General features: G+C 34.3%; 1 protein-coding gene across 1 annotated transcript; it reads left to right on the forward strand.

Moving 5' to 3' along the window:
* Window positions 1–14,858: 14,858 nt before the first annotated feature.
* LOC148854891 (glycosyltransferase BC10-like) lies at window positions 14,859–18,945 on the forward strand. Its single transcript, XM_088941283.1, has 2 exons — window positions 14,859–15,453; window positions 18,067–18,945. Exons 1-2 carry the CDS (start codon window positions 14,866–14,868, stop codon window positions 18,709–18,711), a joined length of 1,233 nt encoding a protein of 410 aa, XP_088797409.1. The 5' UTR covers window positions 14,859–14,865; the 3' UTR covers window positions 18,712–18,945.
* Window positions 18,946–19,882: the final 937 nt, after the last annotated feature.

The raw sequence follows: 19,882 nt of genomic DNA on the forward strand, positions 1-19,882 counted from the left end.
AAAGAAAAGAGGGTTGTTGATCCAATGTGGGAGCATATGAGAAGAAGTGGGGCTAAATCACTAATGTTCGAGTGCATTCGAATTGCGGACACTAGTTTGATTGACTATATATGAATCTGCAATGAAGATCAGGTGAGAAGATTTGTGAATTATTAGCACTCCAAAGTCTAAAGTAAGTTGTTCATATGGTATGGTGATGTATTTCTATATTATAGTTACATCACTTAATCTTGGTCTTGATTATATATTAGCTCCACAATCTCCTCTTGACACTTCAATACTCGTCGAGCCAATTAATATACAACATGCTAACAAATAATTGAATGTACAGATTCTTTCCCATAAATAAAATTAGTAACTCTACAAGCAACCTTCATTTGATATATATAATCTAGTTCCGTATACAGAAAACCGTCACCAGATCCTTTGAAATTTAAAGAGGATCATATCTACAGATGCTAAAACACTATACTAACTACCAAATTAAAATACCCTGTTAAGAAACTTAAGGAAGTATACATTCAGAAATTAGAAAAGGTAAGGAATGAAAAATGAAAAGTGATTTCTATCATGAAATGAAATCTTATGGATCATTTGATCCATCCTTCTAGTAAATAAATGGTTTATGATTTTGTATTTCTTCATCTTCATTCTTTAGTTATTCAATTTCTTTAATATCATCCTTCCCCTATCCTAATTAATATTTGTACTTGCAGCCAATCTATTGTTGGGTGTGGGTCCAGTCCATATGAGGGGCCCACCCCATCTTTTCATGCTCCCAAAAAGGAGCTGTATCGTGTAAGCCAAAAAGGCTTCCACCTTTTTGGTTTAGCTAACATTCTTAACCATCCAAGTAAAGAAAAGAGAAGAAAAACAGAGGGAACCGAGGGTTTTTTTAAGTTTTGTGTTTTGTGAAGAAGAGAAGAAAGATCTAGTTTCTATTTCATTCAAGGTCAAGTTTGGATGTGTTTTCAAGCATGTTTTTTATGTGATTTAGTGTTGTTCAAGGAGTCAAGAATCTCATTCCATTTCAGATTGGTTATCTCTTCTTTTCTTCTCAGTTTCATATTTACTGCAACTTGTTAATATTCAAACCTTTGTTTTTGTTGAATCCACCTTACATTTGGTGATGTTAATGTTGCACTTGCGAGCTAAGGATTATTTCCTTGATATCTGTAAGACTTTATTTTCTATTAGAGAGGATTGTTGTATTCATTAATTTCTAAATTAGTGGAAGACTTTTACAGACCATATAGTTCCTATGGTTTTCCCCCAATTTTGGGGTTTTTCACATAAAAATTCTAGCGTGCTATTGTGTGGTGGTTGTTATTTATATTTTCTGTTACTTGGCTGAATTGCTTATCTATTGTCATTATTGTTGATAAATTCATTTTAATACACAAACTTAGGGGAAAATTTCCTTTTGCCCTAGGATTGCTTTTCATACTCATTTCTACTACTGTAGTGTATCTTTACCAATAGTGGTATAAGAGTTGATTGGCTTAAATTAATTATTTGTGTTGATATAAATGGAAGAATCCTCAGGTGTTATGATAAAATTGACCACATCGAACTATGCCATTTGAAAACCCAGAATGGAGGATATTCTTTATTACAAATAATTGTATCTACAATAAGAGGTGATGAAGCAAAGCCAAGTGATAGGTCAAGTGATGAATGGGGAATTATGCATAGGAAAACTATAGGCCAAATTCGACAATGGATCGAACCATAGTATTTTTCACCATGTTGCACAAGAAAATAGGGTTGATGTTATATGGAAAAAATTAGAGTCTATGTATGAAAGGAAAATGGGTTTAAATAAGACTGCCTTGATTAGAAAAATTTGCACACTTGAGATATAAAGATGAGAGTAATATGTTTATTTCAAGCTTTGATAAATTAATTGACTACTATGAAATTGAATTTGGATGATGAAGTGTATACCTTGTTATTACCTAGTTCCTTGCTTAATAGTTGAGAAATCTTGATGGTTTCAGTCAGTAACTCAACCCCTAATGGCAAAAACCATGGACACAATCAAGATGCCTTGTTGAATAAAGAGTCCAGGAGGAAAGAACAAGAAACTTACTCAAAATCTCAAGCTCTTGTGACAAAAAAGAAAGAAAGATATGGAAGAACTAAAAAAGTAAGAGTAGAGGTCCCTGTAACAAATATGAAAATTTTAGAGGAAGATTCAAGTCCAAGAAAAATATTATTTGTCATCATTGTAATAAACCAGGACATTACAAGAATGAATGTAGGATTTGGAAAAGAGAACAAGCCAAAGGAAAAAGGTGAAGGCAAGAAAGAAGAAAGAGATACTACAACAGTTGCAGCCAAGGGTGATGTCATTATTGTTTGTGATGATAACTATGTCAACTTTGCATGCCCATACAGTGATTGTGTTATAGATTCGGGTGCTTCCTTTTATGTTACTCCCCATTGTGAAATTTTCACATTTTATACTGTAAGTGATTTTGGACATGTTCGTATGGGGAATGCTGGTGCATCCAAGATTATTGGTATGGGAGATATTTGTCTAGATAGCAATACCGGTTGCAAATTAATTTTGAAAATTGTTAGACATTTCCATTGGCAGGAAGCTCAATTGGGGTTCACTCATTGTGGTTCTACTTAAACATGTTAGACATACCGGTTGCAAACACTTTTAGTGATGGAAAATGGAAGCTCAATTGGGGCTCACTCATTGTGGCAAAGAGAAAGAAGCACAATACCCTTTATGTGATATAAGCAAAGTTGAGCAAATGAGAGGAGAATGTAGTTCATGATTCATCTATTGAGCTTTGGCACCGGAGGCTTGGACATTGGAGTGAAACAGGGCTTTAGATACTTTATAGAGAAAATCTTATTTTCGATGTGAAAAGTATGCCTCTTGAAACTTGTGTACATTGCTTAGCTAACAAATAGAGTAGAATTGTATTTCTTAAATTTCCTCAATCTACAAAGTCTCATGTTTTAGATTTAGTTCACACTAATGTTTGTTATATGAAAGATAGATCACTTGGTGGTTATGACATTCACAGATGACCACTCTAGAAAAGTGTGGACTTTTGCCTTGAAATCTAAGGATCAAGCATTATATGTTTTTTAGTATTTTCATGTAAAAGTTGAAAGAGAAATAGGGAAAATTTTGAAATGCATCTAAGTTAATAATAATGGTGAATATAGGGGTCCTTTTGAAGAATATTTAAGGATTCATGGTATTAGACTTGAGAAAAGTGTTCCTAAGACTTCTCAACACAATGGAGTAGCAGAGAGAATGAATAGAACAATTACTGATAGAATTAGATGCATCATCTCTCATGCTAAGTTACCCAAATTCTTTTGGGGTGAGGCTATGAGAATTGCAATTGATCTCATCAATCTTTCCCTTTCAGTTCATTTGAATGGAAATACTCTAGAGAAAGGTGAGTGGCCAATGAAATACTTGGGTTTACCCCTTGGAGATAACCCTAAATCTGCTAGTTTTTGGTCTCTGGTAGTGGAAATGATAGAGAAAAGTTTGGTGGCATGGAAAAGGAACTATATCTCATCGGGGGGGGGGGGGAATAACCCTAATTAAATCCATTTTAGCAAACCTCCCAGTGTACTACATGTCGGTGTTTAGGATGCCACAAGGGACAGTGAGGAAAATTGAAAAAATCATTAGGGATTTTCTCTGGGAGTTGGGGAAAAAAAGAAGAATCATTTGGTTAGATGGGAAAAGGTGAGGAAATTAAAATAGGAAGGGGGTTTGGGATTAGGGAATGTTAGATTGAAAAATCAAGTTTTGGTTAGCAAATGGCTTTGGAAGTTTCCAAATGAAAATGAAAAATTACGGCATAGAGAGGTTACAAGCATTCATGGCATGTTGAGCAACGGATGGGATGTTGGATGTCTCCATAGGGATAACTTGGTTGCTCCTCGGAAGGCCATCAGGGATATTCCTTTAGGTGAGAAATTTCCTTTTCTTTGTGATCTGCCCAGGTTCAAAGGTAAGCCCGTTTCAAATTTCCTACGTCAACAATCTCACCTTCCAGGGTTGAATGGGAACTTTGGATTTAGTAGGAACCTTAGAGAGTCTGAACTTCTTGCAGTGTTTGAACTATTAGGATTGTTGGATTCAGTTTTCTTGGGGGAAGGTGGGTTAGATTCTAGAATTTGAGGTTTTAATTCCGAAGGGTCTTTTTCTTGTAAATCCTTTTTTATACACTTGATGGTTGCCACACAATCTTCTCTTCATTTTCCAATCAAAGAAATTTGGTGCCCTACTATTTCCCCTAAAATCAGTGCTTTTTGTCGGGAACTTTTTCATGGTTGTATTAATGCCTTTGATGTACTTCAAAGGATAAGACCAAATTGGTGCTTCTCCCCTAATTGGTGTGTCCTGTGTAAATTAAGTGGTGAGACTGTTTTCCACCTTCTTATATCTTGCCCTTCTGTTAGTTTTATTTGAAACTGATTTACTTCCCTTTTTGGGTGCAAGTGGTCTTCTCCTAATAGGGCGGAAGGCTTATTCAACCCTAATGGTATCAGTGGTAAGACAAGGAGGGGAAGGATTCTTTGGAGGTGTACTAGAGAAGTAATACTTTGGACCATCTAGAAGGAAAGAAATAATAGAATATTTGAAAGTAAAGAAAAATGCAAGGAAGCTTTAGTTGAAACAATAACATTGAGGGTGGCACATTGGTAAAAAGTTTGAAGCTATTTTCAGCCTTTAAGGTCAAAGACTAGGGGTGATCATTTCAGCTTGGCTCGACCCGGCTTGCACAAGCTCGGCTCAGAAATTCTGGGCTTGGGCCTAGGTTTTGTGTTCAGGCCTGGCCTGAGCCTAGGCCCACATCAGGCCCGTAAATTTTAGGGCTGGGCTTGGGCTTAATACTTCAAGCCCGACCCACATATATTTAAACTTACACATTTGGTGTATAATATATACATATGTATACATGATATTTTACATTATATATATATATTATTATAACATGACATGTATAATTTATATTATATGTAATATTTTGTATTATATAATGTATAAAATAAGTTTATATGCATGTTATGTCATTTAATATATAGATATGTAATGTTTTATATGTAAGTGACATTGGCCCGAAATCAGGCCCGACTCGGGCCCGTATAGACATAGGCTAGGGCTTATGTTTCAGGCCTGAGCTTAAGCTATAACCCTTATCATAAGTGAAAAGCCCGGCCCATAGTCACCTTATCAAAGACTTTCAAGGTTTGGGGACTTATTATTGCTCCATCATCTACAAAACGACAATTTGTTGAGACTTCATCCCCTCCAATAGATGGTTAGAAAAAGCTAAATTTTATGGGAGTTGTGTGGATAACCCAAGTCTTTCAGGTATTGGGGGGGGGCATTAGAGACGAAAATGGTTTCATTATTGTCTTGTACTCTGGTCCTGTGGAAGTGGGTGATGTGGCAAGGGTAGAGTTTTTAGATGAAGCATATGGGGTTGAGAAGGCTAAAGATTTGGGGATTAATAGATTGATCATCGAGAGAGACTCAAAAACTATGATAAAATGGTTACAGAAAGGGGAAGTGGTGACATGGCAGTTGAAGAATGATTTTAGAAGATTTAAATGGATGTCAAGGAACTTGTCAATTCAGGTGGGATGGGTAAGGATATCTGTCAACAGTTTAACAGATAGCTTAGTAAAGTAAGGGGTTCAAAGAACATATATGTTTTGGGCACATTTCTAATTCTGTAATAGGTCAGCTTAGTACGTTGATTTCTTTTGCAACTTCTTGTTGTATCCTAAAGCATTTTAATCAATAAAATTTTTCAAAATATTGATAAAAAGAGAGAGTTTGGACAGGGAAAGTCATATAACATAGTCATTTGAAAGTGTTCAAATGTAAGGCATTTGTTTATATTCCTAGAGATGAAAAATCCAAATTTGATGACAAGGCTAAATAGTGCATTTTCTTAGACTATGGGCATGAAGAGTTTAGGTACAGGTTATGAGATCCAATAAATAAGAAAGTGATCAGAAATAAAGATGTATTTTTTGAGGATCAAACAATTGAAGATATATAAAAAATTAAGAAACAAGTTGATAGTGATCACGGGGAATAGGATGATGTAGTTAGTGATGAATTCTTATAAATGAAAACACAGAGGAAGTATAGAATGAACAGGTACCTCGAGCCTCTTCACCACGAGTTCAGCCTAGAAGATCCACTAGAGAGAGAAAACCTTCCACTAGGTATCCTCCACATGAGTATGTGTTGTTGACAGATGGGGGAGAGCTAAGGACTTATCAAGATTCTATGTCACATGACAAGAAAGATGAATGGATTAAAGCAATGCAAGAGGAATTAAAATCTTTAGATAAAAATCACACCTATGACTTGGTGAAATTACCAAAGGGGAAAAGGGCACTCAAAAATAGATGTGTTTTCAAATTGAAATCTGATGAGGGTGGCTCACAACTAAAATACAAGGCAATGTTGGTTGTGAAGGGTTTTAGTCAGAAAATGGGTGTCGACTTTGAAGAGGTATTTTCTCCTGTGGTGAGAATGTCTTCTTTTCAAGTTGTACTTGTACTAGTTACAAGTCTAAATTTGGAAGTTGAACAATTTAATGTGACGATTGCCTTCTTTCATGATGATTTGGAAGAAAAATTTATATGGAGCAACTGGAGGGATTCAAAGAAAAAGGCAAATAACATTTGGTGTGCAGGTTAAAGAAAAGCTTGTATAGGTTGAAACAAGCACCAAGGCACCGGTACAATAAATTTGACTCCTTTATGGTTGATCATGGGTACACTAGACATGAAGCATGTAAGGAGATCCTATGGTTGAAGAAGTTCTTACAAGAATTAGGCATGAAGCATAAAAGATATATTCTTTATTGTGATAATTAGAGTGTTATCCATCTTTCTAAAAATTCAACTTTCCACTCAAGATCCAAACACATTGATGTAAGGTACCACTGGATTCGGGATGTGTTGGATATAAATTTGTTAAATATTGAAAAGATCCATACTAATGAAAATGATGCAGATATGTTAACAAAGTCCTTGCCTAGAGACAAGTTTGAGTTTTGAAAAGAAGTTGCAGGCTTGGTGAAGCCCCCCATATGAGTTGGAGAGAGAGAATTATTGGGTGTGGGTCTAGCCCATATGAGGGCCCACCCCACCTTTTCATGCTCCCAAAAAGGAGTTGTATTGTTGGCTTCCACCTTTTTGGTTTAGCTAACATTCGTAACCACCGAAGTGAAGAAGAGAAAATAAAAATAGAGGGAACTGAGGATTTTTCTAGGTTTTGAATTTTGTGAATAAGAGAAGAAAGAGCTGGTTTCTATTTCATTCAAGGCCAAGTTTGGATGGGTTTTCAACTTCATTCTCGAGGTGATTAAGTATTGTTCAAAGAATCAAGAATCTCACTTCAGTTTAGATCGGTTGTTTCTTCTTTTCTTCTTAGTTTCATATTTATAGCAACTTGGTGAGATCCAAATATTCGTTTTTGTTGAATCTACTAAAAAAGATTGTTGTACCCATTAATTTCTAAATTAGTGGAAATCTTTTATGGACCATAGGTCCCGTGGATTTTTTTTTTCCAATTTTGAGGTTTTCCACGTAAAAATTATGGTGTACTATTGTGTGGTGATTGCTATTTGTATTTTCTGTTATTTGGCTGAATTGTTTATCTGTTGTTATTATTATTGACAAACCCATTTTAACACAAACTTAGGGGAAGCTTTTTGGCTGAAATGTTTATCTGTTGTTTATCTTTTCACACTCATTTCTACTAATGTAATGTATCTTCTCCAACATCTATTTGGCATGAGGGCATTGGAGTCCTAAATCTAAAGGGTCCCCTTCGAAATCTCATTTTCAGCCAGTGATTACATGTAAATTCACTTCTTATATTTTCTACTGTACTATGGAACCTTTATTTGATAGTTAAAAAATTGTTCTATGACTAAACATATCTTTTCTAATTACTTCTTTTTTATTAATTAAATTGAGTTTGAATATCTGATTTTAGGCATTTATGATTCGTTAGGTTCAGAATCAAACTTAAATATTTAAATATACATTATAAAACAAAATACCCATATAGCCCCATCCCATATGATTCCATCCCATAGAAGCCCTAATTGAAAACATAAGTCCTAAACAAATGATGGTTAATCCTATTAACCAATATTGTTGGCACAAGTTTCTTGTGGTGACAGTTCATTGTTTATCAAATATTAAATTGTCTTCTGTTTTACAAAACACTTGAACATTTTTATTTTGACTTTAGATTTATTTGTTGCACGTTTATTACTCAAAATTGGGACTCTGTGAATCATCATGTACCCTTCGTTGCAAGAAATTTTTGACAAATCAGTAGTTCCTTGGAATATGTTTACTTCTTGCCATTTATCATCGAATGTGCCAATCCACCTTTGAGCAGGTTTTCTAAAACAGATGATGCTTTTCATCTGTGCCGATCGAGATATATATATGACAGGTTATACACATTTCCATTCTGGCTTTTCCATCAGCAACAGGAAAGAAGAGGACAGCCCCTCGATCTAAAGCATCTATACCTGAAAGCTTGTGCTGTTTCATCATCAATTGGTTTCCATGGATTTAACTCCCTTGTGACGTTCTCACCTTGGACCATGTGCTTCTATTTAGCCAAAGTGGATTCAGCTTTGGCTGGAGTTGGATCCCGGCCAGCTACATTTCCTAGCGAGTTGAGATCTACTAATAAAATACGTTTCAACAATTAATTTGATCTAACACCGCACATCTTACTATGAAACTGGGATCCACCATAGATGTTGGACTCGTTATATATGAGATGTGCAGTGTGAGATGATATTATTGATAGAGAGTTGGCACATGCTTTCTTGGCGGGTGATCCGGACTCTACATTTTCATTTTCATCATATAGTTGGAACAAAGTAGGCTCATAGTTCAGTTTAGTGCATAAGTGGGTACTTGCACCTCTTATGGGCCTAGACCAGGGGTGAGTATTTGGTTTATTCGGTTTAAAATCGAATGGAATAAATCAAAATTTAAAAAAATAAAACTGAATCAAAACCAAAATTTTTGGTTTGGTTTTCAATTATTTCGGTTAAAACCAAATTTTAATAATATATACTTTATTATATATTATAAAATATATATTATGAAATCAAATTTCAGTATATTTATATATTAATATAAAAATATATAATATATAATATATTATATATTGTATATAATAAAAAAATGATTAATTTGGTTAACTAAAATTTTAATTCCAAAAACCGAAATAACCAAACCGATTTAACAAAAAACTGAAAATAATCGGTTAACTGTCGCAAAACTATGGCACCACAAATAATTTGAGTGTATGTAAAATTTGACCTATTTTTATTTCAAATTTTAGTTTATTTTGTTTTATTACAGTACAAATGAAGTAAATTAAGACATAGAGCAAAATAAAGTAAAACCCAAAATAGAATTAAATGAGAATTTGCATTTTTTTTTATTTGCACTCTTATGCATTTATACTAGTACAAATAAATTTGTACTCAAACCAAACACAGCCTAAAGATTTGATCGGCATGCCGTGAATTTAAATATTCCTGACCTCTTCTTGCTTTCAAAAGCAGCTTTGAAACTAATACCTCTTGTTTTCAACTTTTCGCTAGAGTCTCACGTTGCCCAGAAGAGAAAAGAAAAAAAAAAAGCGCTTTTAAGCTAATAAATACATTCTCTTGTATGCCATACTTCTCCTGGTGCATGTTTATGTGACACCTAATTAAGCAAAGAATAAATACATGTGAGCAATATTATAACCAACACCAACAGCTTGCATTTTTGAATTTTTAGTCTGTGTGCCATTTGCAAGAGGATGATCTGAACATGCATTCTATTTGATATGTGAAAGAAGTGATTATATTCCCTGTCCAAGGCTCAAAATATTCTTATTGTGCATTGTATCTGTAAGACTGAGTGTGGATGCGCATTTTTTTTTATAGTATACTGTGATACACTCTGGATATGTATGGAATGGTGGATAGATATGAATATGCTTGGATAAATGAGGAAAATTCTTTGAAATTCTATAAATACATCAATAAAATTAAATCTAAGGTTTAAATGAGTATGAATAAGGTATAAACAAATAAGAAATGCATACTTTAATTCTTTATATGAAGATTGCTTACAAAAAAGAATAAAGAGATACATTCCAATCAACAATATTGGGTAAATTGTTACTTATATAAGATTTTCTATATAGATAATAAATTTTATTTTTTCAAATAATCAATATATATGTTTTATTGTGGACTAAATTATTAATTAATAACTTAAAGAAACTTATAATTTTAGTTAAAATACATAAGGTCCATTGGAACTTCTAAGATGCATATAATATGTAAATCAAAATTTTCAATTAGCATTCACTAAACACTAATATAATTATTTGATTATTTTATTTATGTAAATTATCAAGCATTAAGAAAAAAATATCATTATTGACATAAATTATTGTTTGATCAATGAGTTCGATAAACCATTAATAGAATTCATTTAAGATATATAAAAAAAATGTTTTTTGTAAATTTTAGACGTTTTTTTTTTTGTTTTTTTAGAAAAAATGCATAAACCTACTAAACATCACAAAAATGATTTTAAAATCCAAATAGAGTGTTGATCTTCGTTTTGATCACTTTTTCCACGTTAAGTTTTTTGGCAGCTTCTTTTCGTTTTGACCAGATTCTGATCTTAATTTCCAATCTCAAGCAATGATTTTTTCTATTATTATTAATATTTTTTGGTGTGACTCAAGCAATGAATTTAGTACCTTTGAATTGGTCAGTATATTTGATGGGACTCAAACCCTGTGTTGTAACGAAGAATATTCAGTTTTGACTAAGTTGTTTCCATTTGCCGGAAATGACTTCATCATCCAGCTGAAATGGATTAATACCCAGCTGAAATGGGAAAGCTTTGGCTGTTTGAAAAAAAAAACATCCAGCTTAATTCTTTTTTTTTCCCAAATAGCCAAAGACCAAATTAAGTTTACTTTGCTGGAATACCAAAATTAGCTCCAACGTTATAGTTGCTTGGTATTATTGTTTCTGATTAAAATTTGCAGAACGTAGATCTCTGAGCGAAAGAAGATTTTAGTTTTACCTTATTTTAATTTTACTCTTTAATAAAAGGGGAAGTCAATTTGTTTAATATAGTCTCCATACTCCGTACACGTACACGGATGCTAAAATGTACAATCCTTATAGTCGTTGGTCATTCCTACCATCACGGCGGGAATTTCACCCCCAATTCCCAAACACAAGCAAGCAATTCGTATCGGCCATGATATTAATAATTTAATATTAATTCCCCTCTAACTAGAAATGGAGGGAATATAGTGTTATGAATACTTTGAATCATTTTGGATTAGTCTAATTTAATGTATGAACCATCCCATCTGTTCAAATAATAAATTGGTTTTAACCTAAACCTGGTCCATTGACACCTATATCCTTATTTTCTATCAATGGATCGGATACTAGTTCATTCCCCATCCAATCCAGATCCAATATAATATATTATAGATGGACCAGGTCCGATCCAATAAATACTTTAGACCATTAAATCTGTACTGGTCCAATTCAGTATGGAATGAGGTCAAACTTGCTTGGAGTACACATATTCCTAGGATGGCCAATTCACATCTGATTGTCTAAGTTGTATGCTACCGCGAATCAGGCCAGACAGGAGGAGGTTAATTAACTAAGATAAATTTGAAAACAAAAGAAGGGTTAATCTTGGATCTTCTCACTGATAAGATTTTTTTTTTATTTTTTATTTTGCTTGAAAAAGAAAGAGAAAGGAAAAGAAAGAAAAAAATATTGAGAGATCCAGAGGAGAGAGTGATGATATATAAAACCTTGAACCAGTGTTTTCAAAACTAGATTGGTCTGGAAAAACCGGGACCCAATCACCTGACCAGTTCTGTTTTACCCCAAAATCGCTTTTAGGCTAAAACCATTAATTTGTTCAGTAAACCATTAATCTAGGCAGTCAAACCATCGACCTAGACAATGGTTTTTAACTGCTTTTTTATTTTTTTTTTAATTTTTAATTCTTTTGTTAAAACGAATTGTCTGTTTGAATTAGACACTAAGACCATCAACCTTGAAACTGGACGTCATAAGGGTTCCTATCGGATCCTTTTAAAACCTCGCCTTTTGAAGTTTATAATTTTGGGGATGTCTAGTTCTATTGTAGTATATTTAATGATCATTTTGTATGGTACTCTTTTTTTTTTTTTTTTCAAATGAGAGAATTGTTGAGAAATATTTATTAGGATTTTTGGACAGTTTGGTGTCATTAACTGCCACATGTGATAAACAGTAAAAAGATATGCGTTACCGTTAGGGGAAATATATAAATAACGTTTTCTCCCAACTCATGGCTTTCATTAATCCGGTAAAAACGTTTTATTGATAAAATGTAACGGATGGCTTGCTCTCACATAACTCAAGAAAAACGTTTTCCTAATAAAAAGCTTAACCAAACAAAAAAGTAAATGCCTATTTGGCGCTGAACTGACACCAAGTATTTGATGAATGAAACACCATCAAAATCATTTTTAGTTTGTGCCAATGGATTCATTAATTTCTGAAGGTTTCTTGAATAAAAAATCAGTTTCATATTACAAGTATCCAGCATGGTTACCAAATAAATCTATGCTTGCTCAAGAGTGAGATTATTGCCGTTGTACCAGATTGAGCACAACCCACAGACTCAGCTATTAGAATAATAATACTCAACTGATTTTGGCCTAAAAAGAGTGTTTCCACTTTCCATCACCACTCCCATCTAGTAAGTGGGGTTGGCAGAATTCTTCTCCACTTTTGGAAGACTTTTTAGTTGAAAACAACAAGAACTAGTTGAAGTGTTGAACCCTTGACATGCATCCAGTATTCCAGTTACTGTGTTTGTCCAGTCTGTGTGTTATGGTAAATGAAAAGGACAATAACCTTTTTCCTATAAGGGGAAAAGAAGAATTTGTTTGTGTTGGGCGATCAGACAAGGTCTGAAGCAACGTACTCGCGCATATTTGCAGAAGAAAGAGTCTTAAGTAAACAAAGCTCAGCTCCCTTAGATTTAAGCAGTGTGATTAGGGTTTTGTGTTTTGTTAAGGTTACCTACATTATTATTTTTATTTTTTAATTCTGGGTCTAAGTGCCTCGTTATGGTACCTTGTGACCTCTACTAATGCTATAATTTCTCAACAGGTCTTGAGTTTAGATCCCTTTTTTAAACATTAGATTCCTATGATACTAGCCCATCACCCACAGCCACAAAGCTGCTCATCTAAGCAAACGCCATACGTTGCTACTACTTGCTAGCTGAGTATACCTTATTGCAACTTCATAGCGTGCAATGGATAGGACTGTCAATCGGTTGGAGTTGGGTTTGGTTCAATTGAACTACTTTCAAACCGATTATTAATTGGGTCAAAATCATAGACTCAAAACCATTTCAATAGCTTAGATTATACTGGAAATTATATTTGTTTATTTAAATAATAATAATAATAATAATTCAAAATTTAAAATTTGATAATATAATCTTAATAAAAATGATAGAAAATATTAAATTATTTATACAGGCCCAATGGAATGAGGACACATGGCATCCTTAGATGGTGATGTGCAGCACAAGTGAAAGTGTATCCTAGCCATCTTCCTATAACTAACTCTAGGCAGGTGCAATAAATAAATGGCATCATTCCCTAGGTAATTTATCTTGGCATTTACTTCTCTCAACTCTCTACCTTCCTTTTCTAGTGACTTTCTTTGAGCCCTTGCATTCAGGCCTCGTTCTGCCTTGCTTATCGTGCCCTTGCTAACTTGACCGTCGGAGTCTCCGCCCTTGGGATGACACCCGGGCCTCTTATGTGTTTCTTCCTTCATAGGTTGGATTTATAGGCTCTTGACTCTTTCAGCCCTCGGACTCTTCAACCAGCCCTCACCTCGGAAGTAAATTGACATTGTTGCCCTTAGCCCATTCCGGGCAGCAACATATATCATTTATTTCCTATCAAATTTATCATTTTAAACATAAAATATAATAAAAATTATAAAAACATTAAAACAAAATAATTGGTTCAGGACAGATAAGAATGGAAACTAACCGAATTATTAATCGGAATAAAACCATGAAATCAGAACCATTATAATTGGTTTGATGAGATAGGCTCGACCCATTGGCAGCACTAGCAATGGAGATGATTGTTCATTGTTCTATAGTTTGGAAATTATTTTCCAAAACCCTAATTCTTATGTCTTGGCCTCTTGGGGCACAGGACTATAGATGGGCCGGGAGCCCACCCACCACAGATATGCTGGGCTACAAATCAGTGCTAGGTTGTTCTCATATCCATCCAATTGCAAAAATATTTTATAGTACTTCACTGGCATTAATCCACAATCAACGCTTTTTTAAGTCCTGTATCGGTTTAAATTCCGGTGGCGGTGGGTTTTGGGTTTGGCGTTTCGCACTGGTTGTGGTTGTGTAGGATCTACGGATATAGACTCCGAGTTAATGCGATGTGACGCAATCAATCCAAAAATCATTCCGTTCCATGTGCTCCCTTCTTCCAAACTTTGAACGTTCTTCATGTACTGCTTAGCAGATTCAATAAAACCATAGACTTTACATCTTTGATTTCATGTACTTGAGTCCTATTTTAAGCAAAGCTATCTAATATATATATATATATATATATATATATATATATATATACCTTCATCCTTCAAACCCTCCTCTTGTTTCTCTGTGTTTGTCTGTCTGTATCTGTGATAGGCTGATAGCGAAGGAACGAACAGAACGATGGGGAATGAACAACATTCACCTCCACTGATCCCCAAATTTCTGAATACCCACGTACAACCATACCATGTTTTACATTTCTTCTTCTTTGTCATCGGTCTTTCTATTGGAACCATAGCCAGTTTGTACATCAAAAATTTGTATTTCAGTTTACAGGCCAACCTGTTGTTGTCCACTAGTCCTTCGTTGCATTCATCACAACCACCAACCCTACCTCCAAAATGTCCACCGGGGACCCTCTCGTCATTGTCGCTGCCAATTTTACCTCCTCCGACCAACAGAACACAGAACGAGAGTATCGTTGCAGTGAATGATCAGGAAAAGCCATCTCTCATGCACGGTATGGATGACGAGGAGCTCTTTTGGAGGGCATCCATGGTTCCGCGGATCCCAGTATTCCCATACAGTCTCACACCTAAGGTTGCTTTCATGTTCTTAACGAAAGGTCATTTGCCATTAGCGCCGTTGTGGGAGAAATTCTTCAAAGGCCACCAAGGATTCTACAACATATACGTGCATCCTCATCCTGACTTTGTAGATTCGACGCCAGAGGATTCCGTTTTCTACAGAAGAAGGATCCCCAGCAAGGTCTGTTTCATTTCTTCTTGCTCATCAACTTAATTAATTGTCTGCTTTCATTTGTCAATACTATCTATGATTCATGGATTCGGCTTCTTTGGAATCCCCAGAGGATTCCGTTCCGTATCTATTTAGGACTATGCAACAATATCTAGCTGCATCAAAATTGATTTTTACTTCTTGCTTCGTTGGAATTGGGTCATGTTCCACGATTTTCATTCCATAAGAATTAGGAAGCTCCTCTCTATTGGGTGCCTTTTTCTGATTTTTCCCCTTCTGGCCTGAATTCTTGTCTGAAAACAATTGAGTTGAAAGGCTGCCTTTCGCATGGGCCATGGGGGACCGATCCATCATTAATTCATGACTTGTCAAACCTGTGCTATATTCCTTGCTAAGAACTAGGGGTGATCATGGCCCGGGCCGGGCTTTGGCTCTGTCATTAAATACATTAATTCTAATATATAATGTTTTATATTATATAACATCTAACATATGCATAAAATATATATTATAATATATTTAAATATTTAATATTATATTTATAAATACAGTAATTAATGGCAATCTTGGCACCTTTCTGGTTAATTCTCAAAATCATTTATCTTCTATCTGGTTTCGTCTCAAAAATACTTTTTTTTTGGTTTTATTGAATTTTTGAATTTTAAAATTAAATAAAATGCCTCAAATGACCAATCACGTTGAAAACTTTTAACAGGCCTCGTTAACTCGCCATTAACTCTCTCTCTCTCTCACACACACACACACATTAAATGTCTCCTCATTAATTATGTCTTTAACTCTCTCCGTCAATAACAAATGCCACTAATTCTCTCTCATCTCCATTACTCCATCAAATTTCACAAAATTCATTAACTTAATCTATATGTATATCCATTTCAATTTAACTATATATATATAATTGTTATATATATATATATATTTACATTAAATTATAATTGTTAGTAAAGATTAATCATATTGAAACTAAGATATTCAATGATATATTATTATGCATATAATCTATTACCATTTAAAATTATAATCCATTTACATTCCATTCAAAAATAATTTAGTAAGTTACTTAAATAAAATATAAATAAAAATAATTATTTTTATTGATAAAAATATTTTTATTAATAAAAATGAATAAGATAAATTAAAAACTGTATCAATTTAAAATGAATATAAAACTAATACAAGATTATCTAACAATTATTAGTTTTATAAAAACTTAATATAGTTAACTTAATTTCATAAGGAATTTAAATTTAATAAAACTTGATATACTTAATTAAATTAAAATGTTAAAATCAATTTAAATTCCATTTAAAATAAGAAAATTAAAAAAAAACCTCCTTGGATTTTCTAACAATCCTATGAAACTCCCCAATGTTTTGACCTTAACAATAACCTTCTCTATTGTTTTAAAAAAATGTGCAAATACCTTCGTTTCATCATCATTCCAAATAAAAAATGTCTATGTAATGCATTAAATTTTTTGCCTTACTTTGTCCAAAAAGAATAAGGAGAATTATTCTTTGAAAGCTATTTGACAAAATAAATTAATGATGGGTAAAGTTGAAGATTTAAATTGTATATGATAATGCATTAACAATGATAATGGTATTTTGGTAACTTCAATGTCTTTGTTGCTGAAAAGCCAAGGGAAAGGAAGTATTTGCACTTTTTCTCTCAAAACTATAGGGAAAGGCCATTGTTAATTAAAGTCAAAACACAATTAATTAAAAATATCATAAAGCTCCATCCTCAATTTTGCTTATAAATAACGTAGAGTCCTCACTACTAATAAGTAGTAATTGTAAATTTGTAATTGCAACTTTCCCAACCTCTTATAGTCTCTTCCTGAAAGGTTGCTGCCTTGGATTCACGACAGTACAATCACCGTTTCAAAATTTCCACTCTCTCTCCTCTTGCACGTGCCATTCAGCTAGTTTTTATAAAAGCAAAAGTACCTACATTCATTCAATATACAAACTTCTTGCCAAATGACTCGTGTTCTAAAACTTGATAACTTTTCTCCTTTTAATATTTTTTTCTCTCATTTTAACTACATCAGCCCTTTAAGTTAAGTTTAAATTTTAATAACTTTATAGATTCAAGAAAGTTATATTTTAAGACTGATGACATGGTTATCTTTTCAATTTATAAAACGGACTGATGATAATCTGGGTACATCCCATTTCAACAGTGTAACGGGTTACTATTTATCTTTTCCCTTATAGAAGATAACTTTTTAGCAAACCATTATACCTTGCTTGGTTTGATAGAAAGTAAGTGAGAAATAGAATGTAGAGGAAATTTTCTTAAAACTAATTTCATATATGATGTCAAGAACTTTTCCTCAGATTTTGTATTTTTCTCTCTTATTTTCAATCAAACGAAACATAGGGATGCGCTTCATTAATAAAGCTCTGTGATCTATGAATCTAGCAACGTGTCCTACTGAGACAAATTATCACCAGATGCAGTTCACATATATAATATAATATAATATCCACTACTTGTAGATTGTTTCAACTTTGAATAGAATAAAAGTTCATTAATTTCTGATACGAACGTGGGTTTGAATCTCATCAGAGTGCGTCCTGTCATGTATTGCAGGCAGTGGAATGGGGAAGATCAACCATGATCGATGCTGAGAGGCGCCTTTTAGCCAACGCCCTGCTTGATTTCTCAAATGAGAGATTCGTCTTGCTCTCTGAATCATGCATTCCTCTATTCAACATCACAACAGTCTACAATTATCTCATCAATTCAAATGTCAGCTTCCTGGGCTCATTTGATGACCCAAGGAAGGCAGGCCGAGGCCGCTACAACCGTCTAATGTGGCCCATAGTGAATATTACAGAGTGGCGTAAGGGGAGTCAGTGGTTTGAGGTCAACCGAGACCTGGCCGTTGAGATTATAGCAGACCGAAAGTATTACCCCGTCTTCCAAAATTACTGCACCCCTTCTTGTTACATGGACGAGCATTATCTGCCCACATTGGTGAATGTGATAGCCCCGGAGTTGAACTCCAACAGGAGTGTTACATGGGTCGATTGGTCGAGGCCCGGCCCACACCCAGGGAAATTTGGATGGAATGATATGACAGACGAGTTTCTGAACCGGATCAGATACGGAACTAACTGTACATATAATGGCCTCCCAACATCAATATGCTTCCTTTTTGCCAGGAAATTTCTGCCCAGTGCATTGGAACCCCTGTTACGGATTACTCCATTGTTGCTTGGTATTGACCCTTGAGAGTTTAAGCCTCGGGAGTCAGGATAAGCTGAAGCTTCCTCTTCTATTCTTCTGAATTAGCCTACCTTCTTTATTCTTTTTTAATGTTTTGAGTTAACCCAACTGAAAACAAGCCTCACAACTCACATTTAAACCAAAACCATTACGTGGATGTTCTTGTAATTAATTTGCATTTTTTAAGGAAAAACATTAAGACCACATTAACTTGAATACTAAAATGCTGTCTGTAAAAAGTAAAGTATAAATAAAAATAAAGGGATTTTTATGATTCAGTCCACCCTTGGAAAATCCTAGTTTGGATTGAATTCCACCGGTAGATTGATGCTAAATTCACCTGGTAGGATGTGGTTTATTGGGGGGAGGGCTATTAATAGAGGGGCTGCAAAAAAGATTTCTGAAGGGAATGCAGTCCAACAATACCAAAAGTGTAAAATATCTGGCTCTGGCTGATAAGTGTAGCAGGTTCCAGGTTCCAGTCTGAGATTGATTACTTTGTCCGTTTTATACCCATCTCAAAACCCTTGATGGCGGGGGACCCATCATTGAATAACGACGATTTACAAACTTCATTAGTATGAATATTTTGGGGCTCTGATTGGACGACATTCTCTTGATACGCACCTAAAAGAAATTTAGTATGTAATCTTGCCTTGAAAATTTTAGGCTCTGTTTGGGATGATTACAAAGACAAATACAAATATGTAGAGTGCTTAATTTTGTATATGGTATTATTTTGTATGTATTGGTATTGGTATTGTGCATATTTGTATCTGTTCTATTTTTATAACGGTGCCTTGGATTTATATGGTGTTTGGAAGTGGGGGTGTTTTTTGGGATAGATTTTTAAGAAAAAATGTCTATGTTTTTAAGACCCGTTTTTCACAAAAAAAACACTTCTGCCATGTAGGCAGTGAATAACACTATGTTGTTTGGTAAGGTGATTTTCATCACTGTTTTTCATGTATGTGCTGACAGGTAAGCACTATGCAGGATACACATCAATCAACTGTTGGGGAAAACGGTTCACCGATGCATGAAACGCCAATCAGTGGGGTCCCGTTTTTCAAGGCATGCCTGATTTTTTAATAATTGGATGAACCAATGAGATACATGGGTGTTTGTTAAAATGCTTATGTGGATCCGACGTAACACCAGTTTTTTGAAAAACGGC

Source organism: Nelumbo lutea, chromosome 4, assembly GCF_056320005.1.
Source record: "Nelumbo lutea isolate HS-2025 chromosome 4, American lotus-T2T, whole genome shotgun sequence".
Taxonomy (NCBI): Eukaryota; Viridiplantae; Streptophyta; class Magnoliopsida; order Proteales; family Nelumbonaceae; genus Nelumbo; species Nelumbo lutea.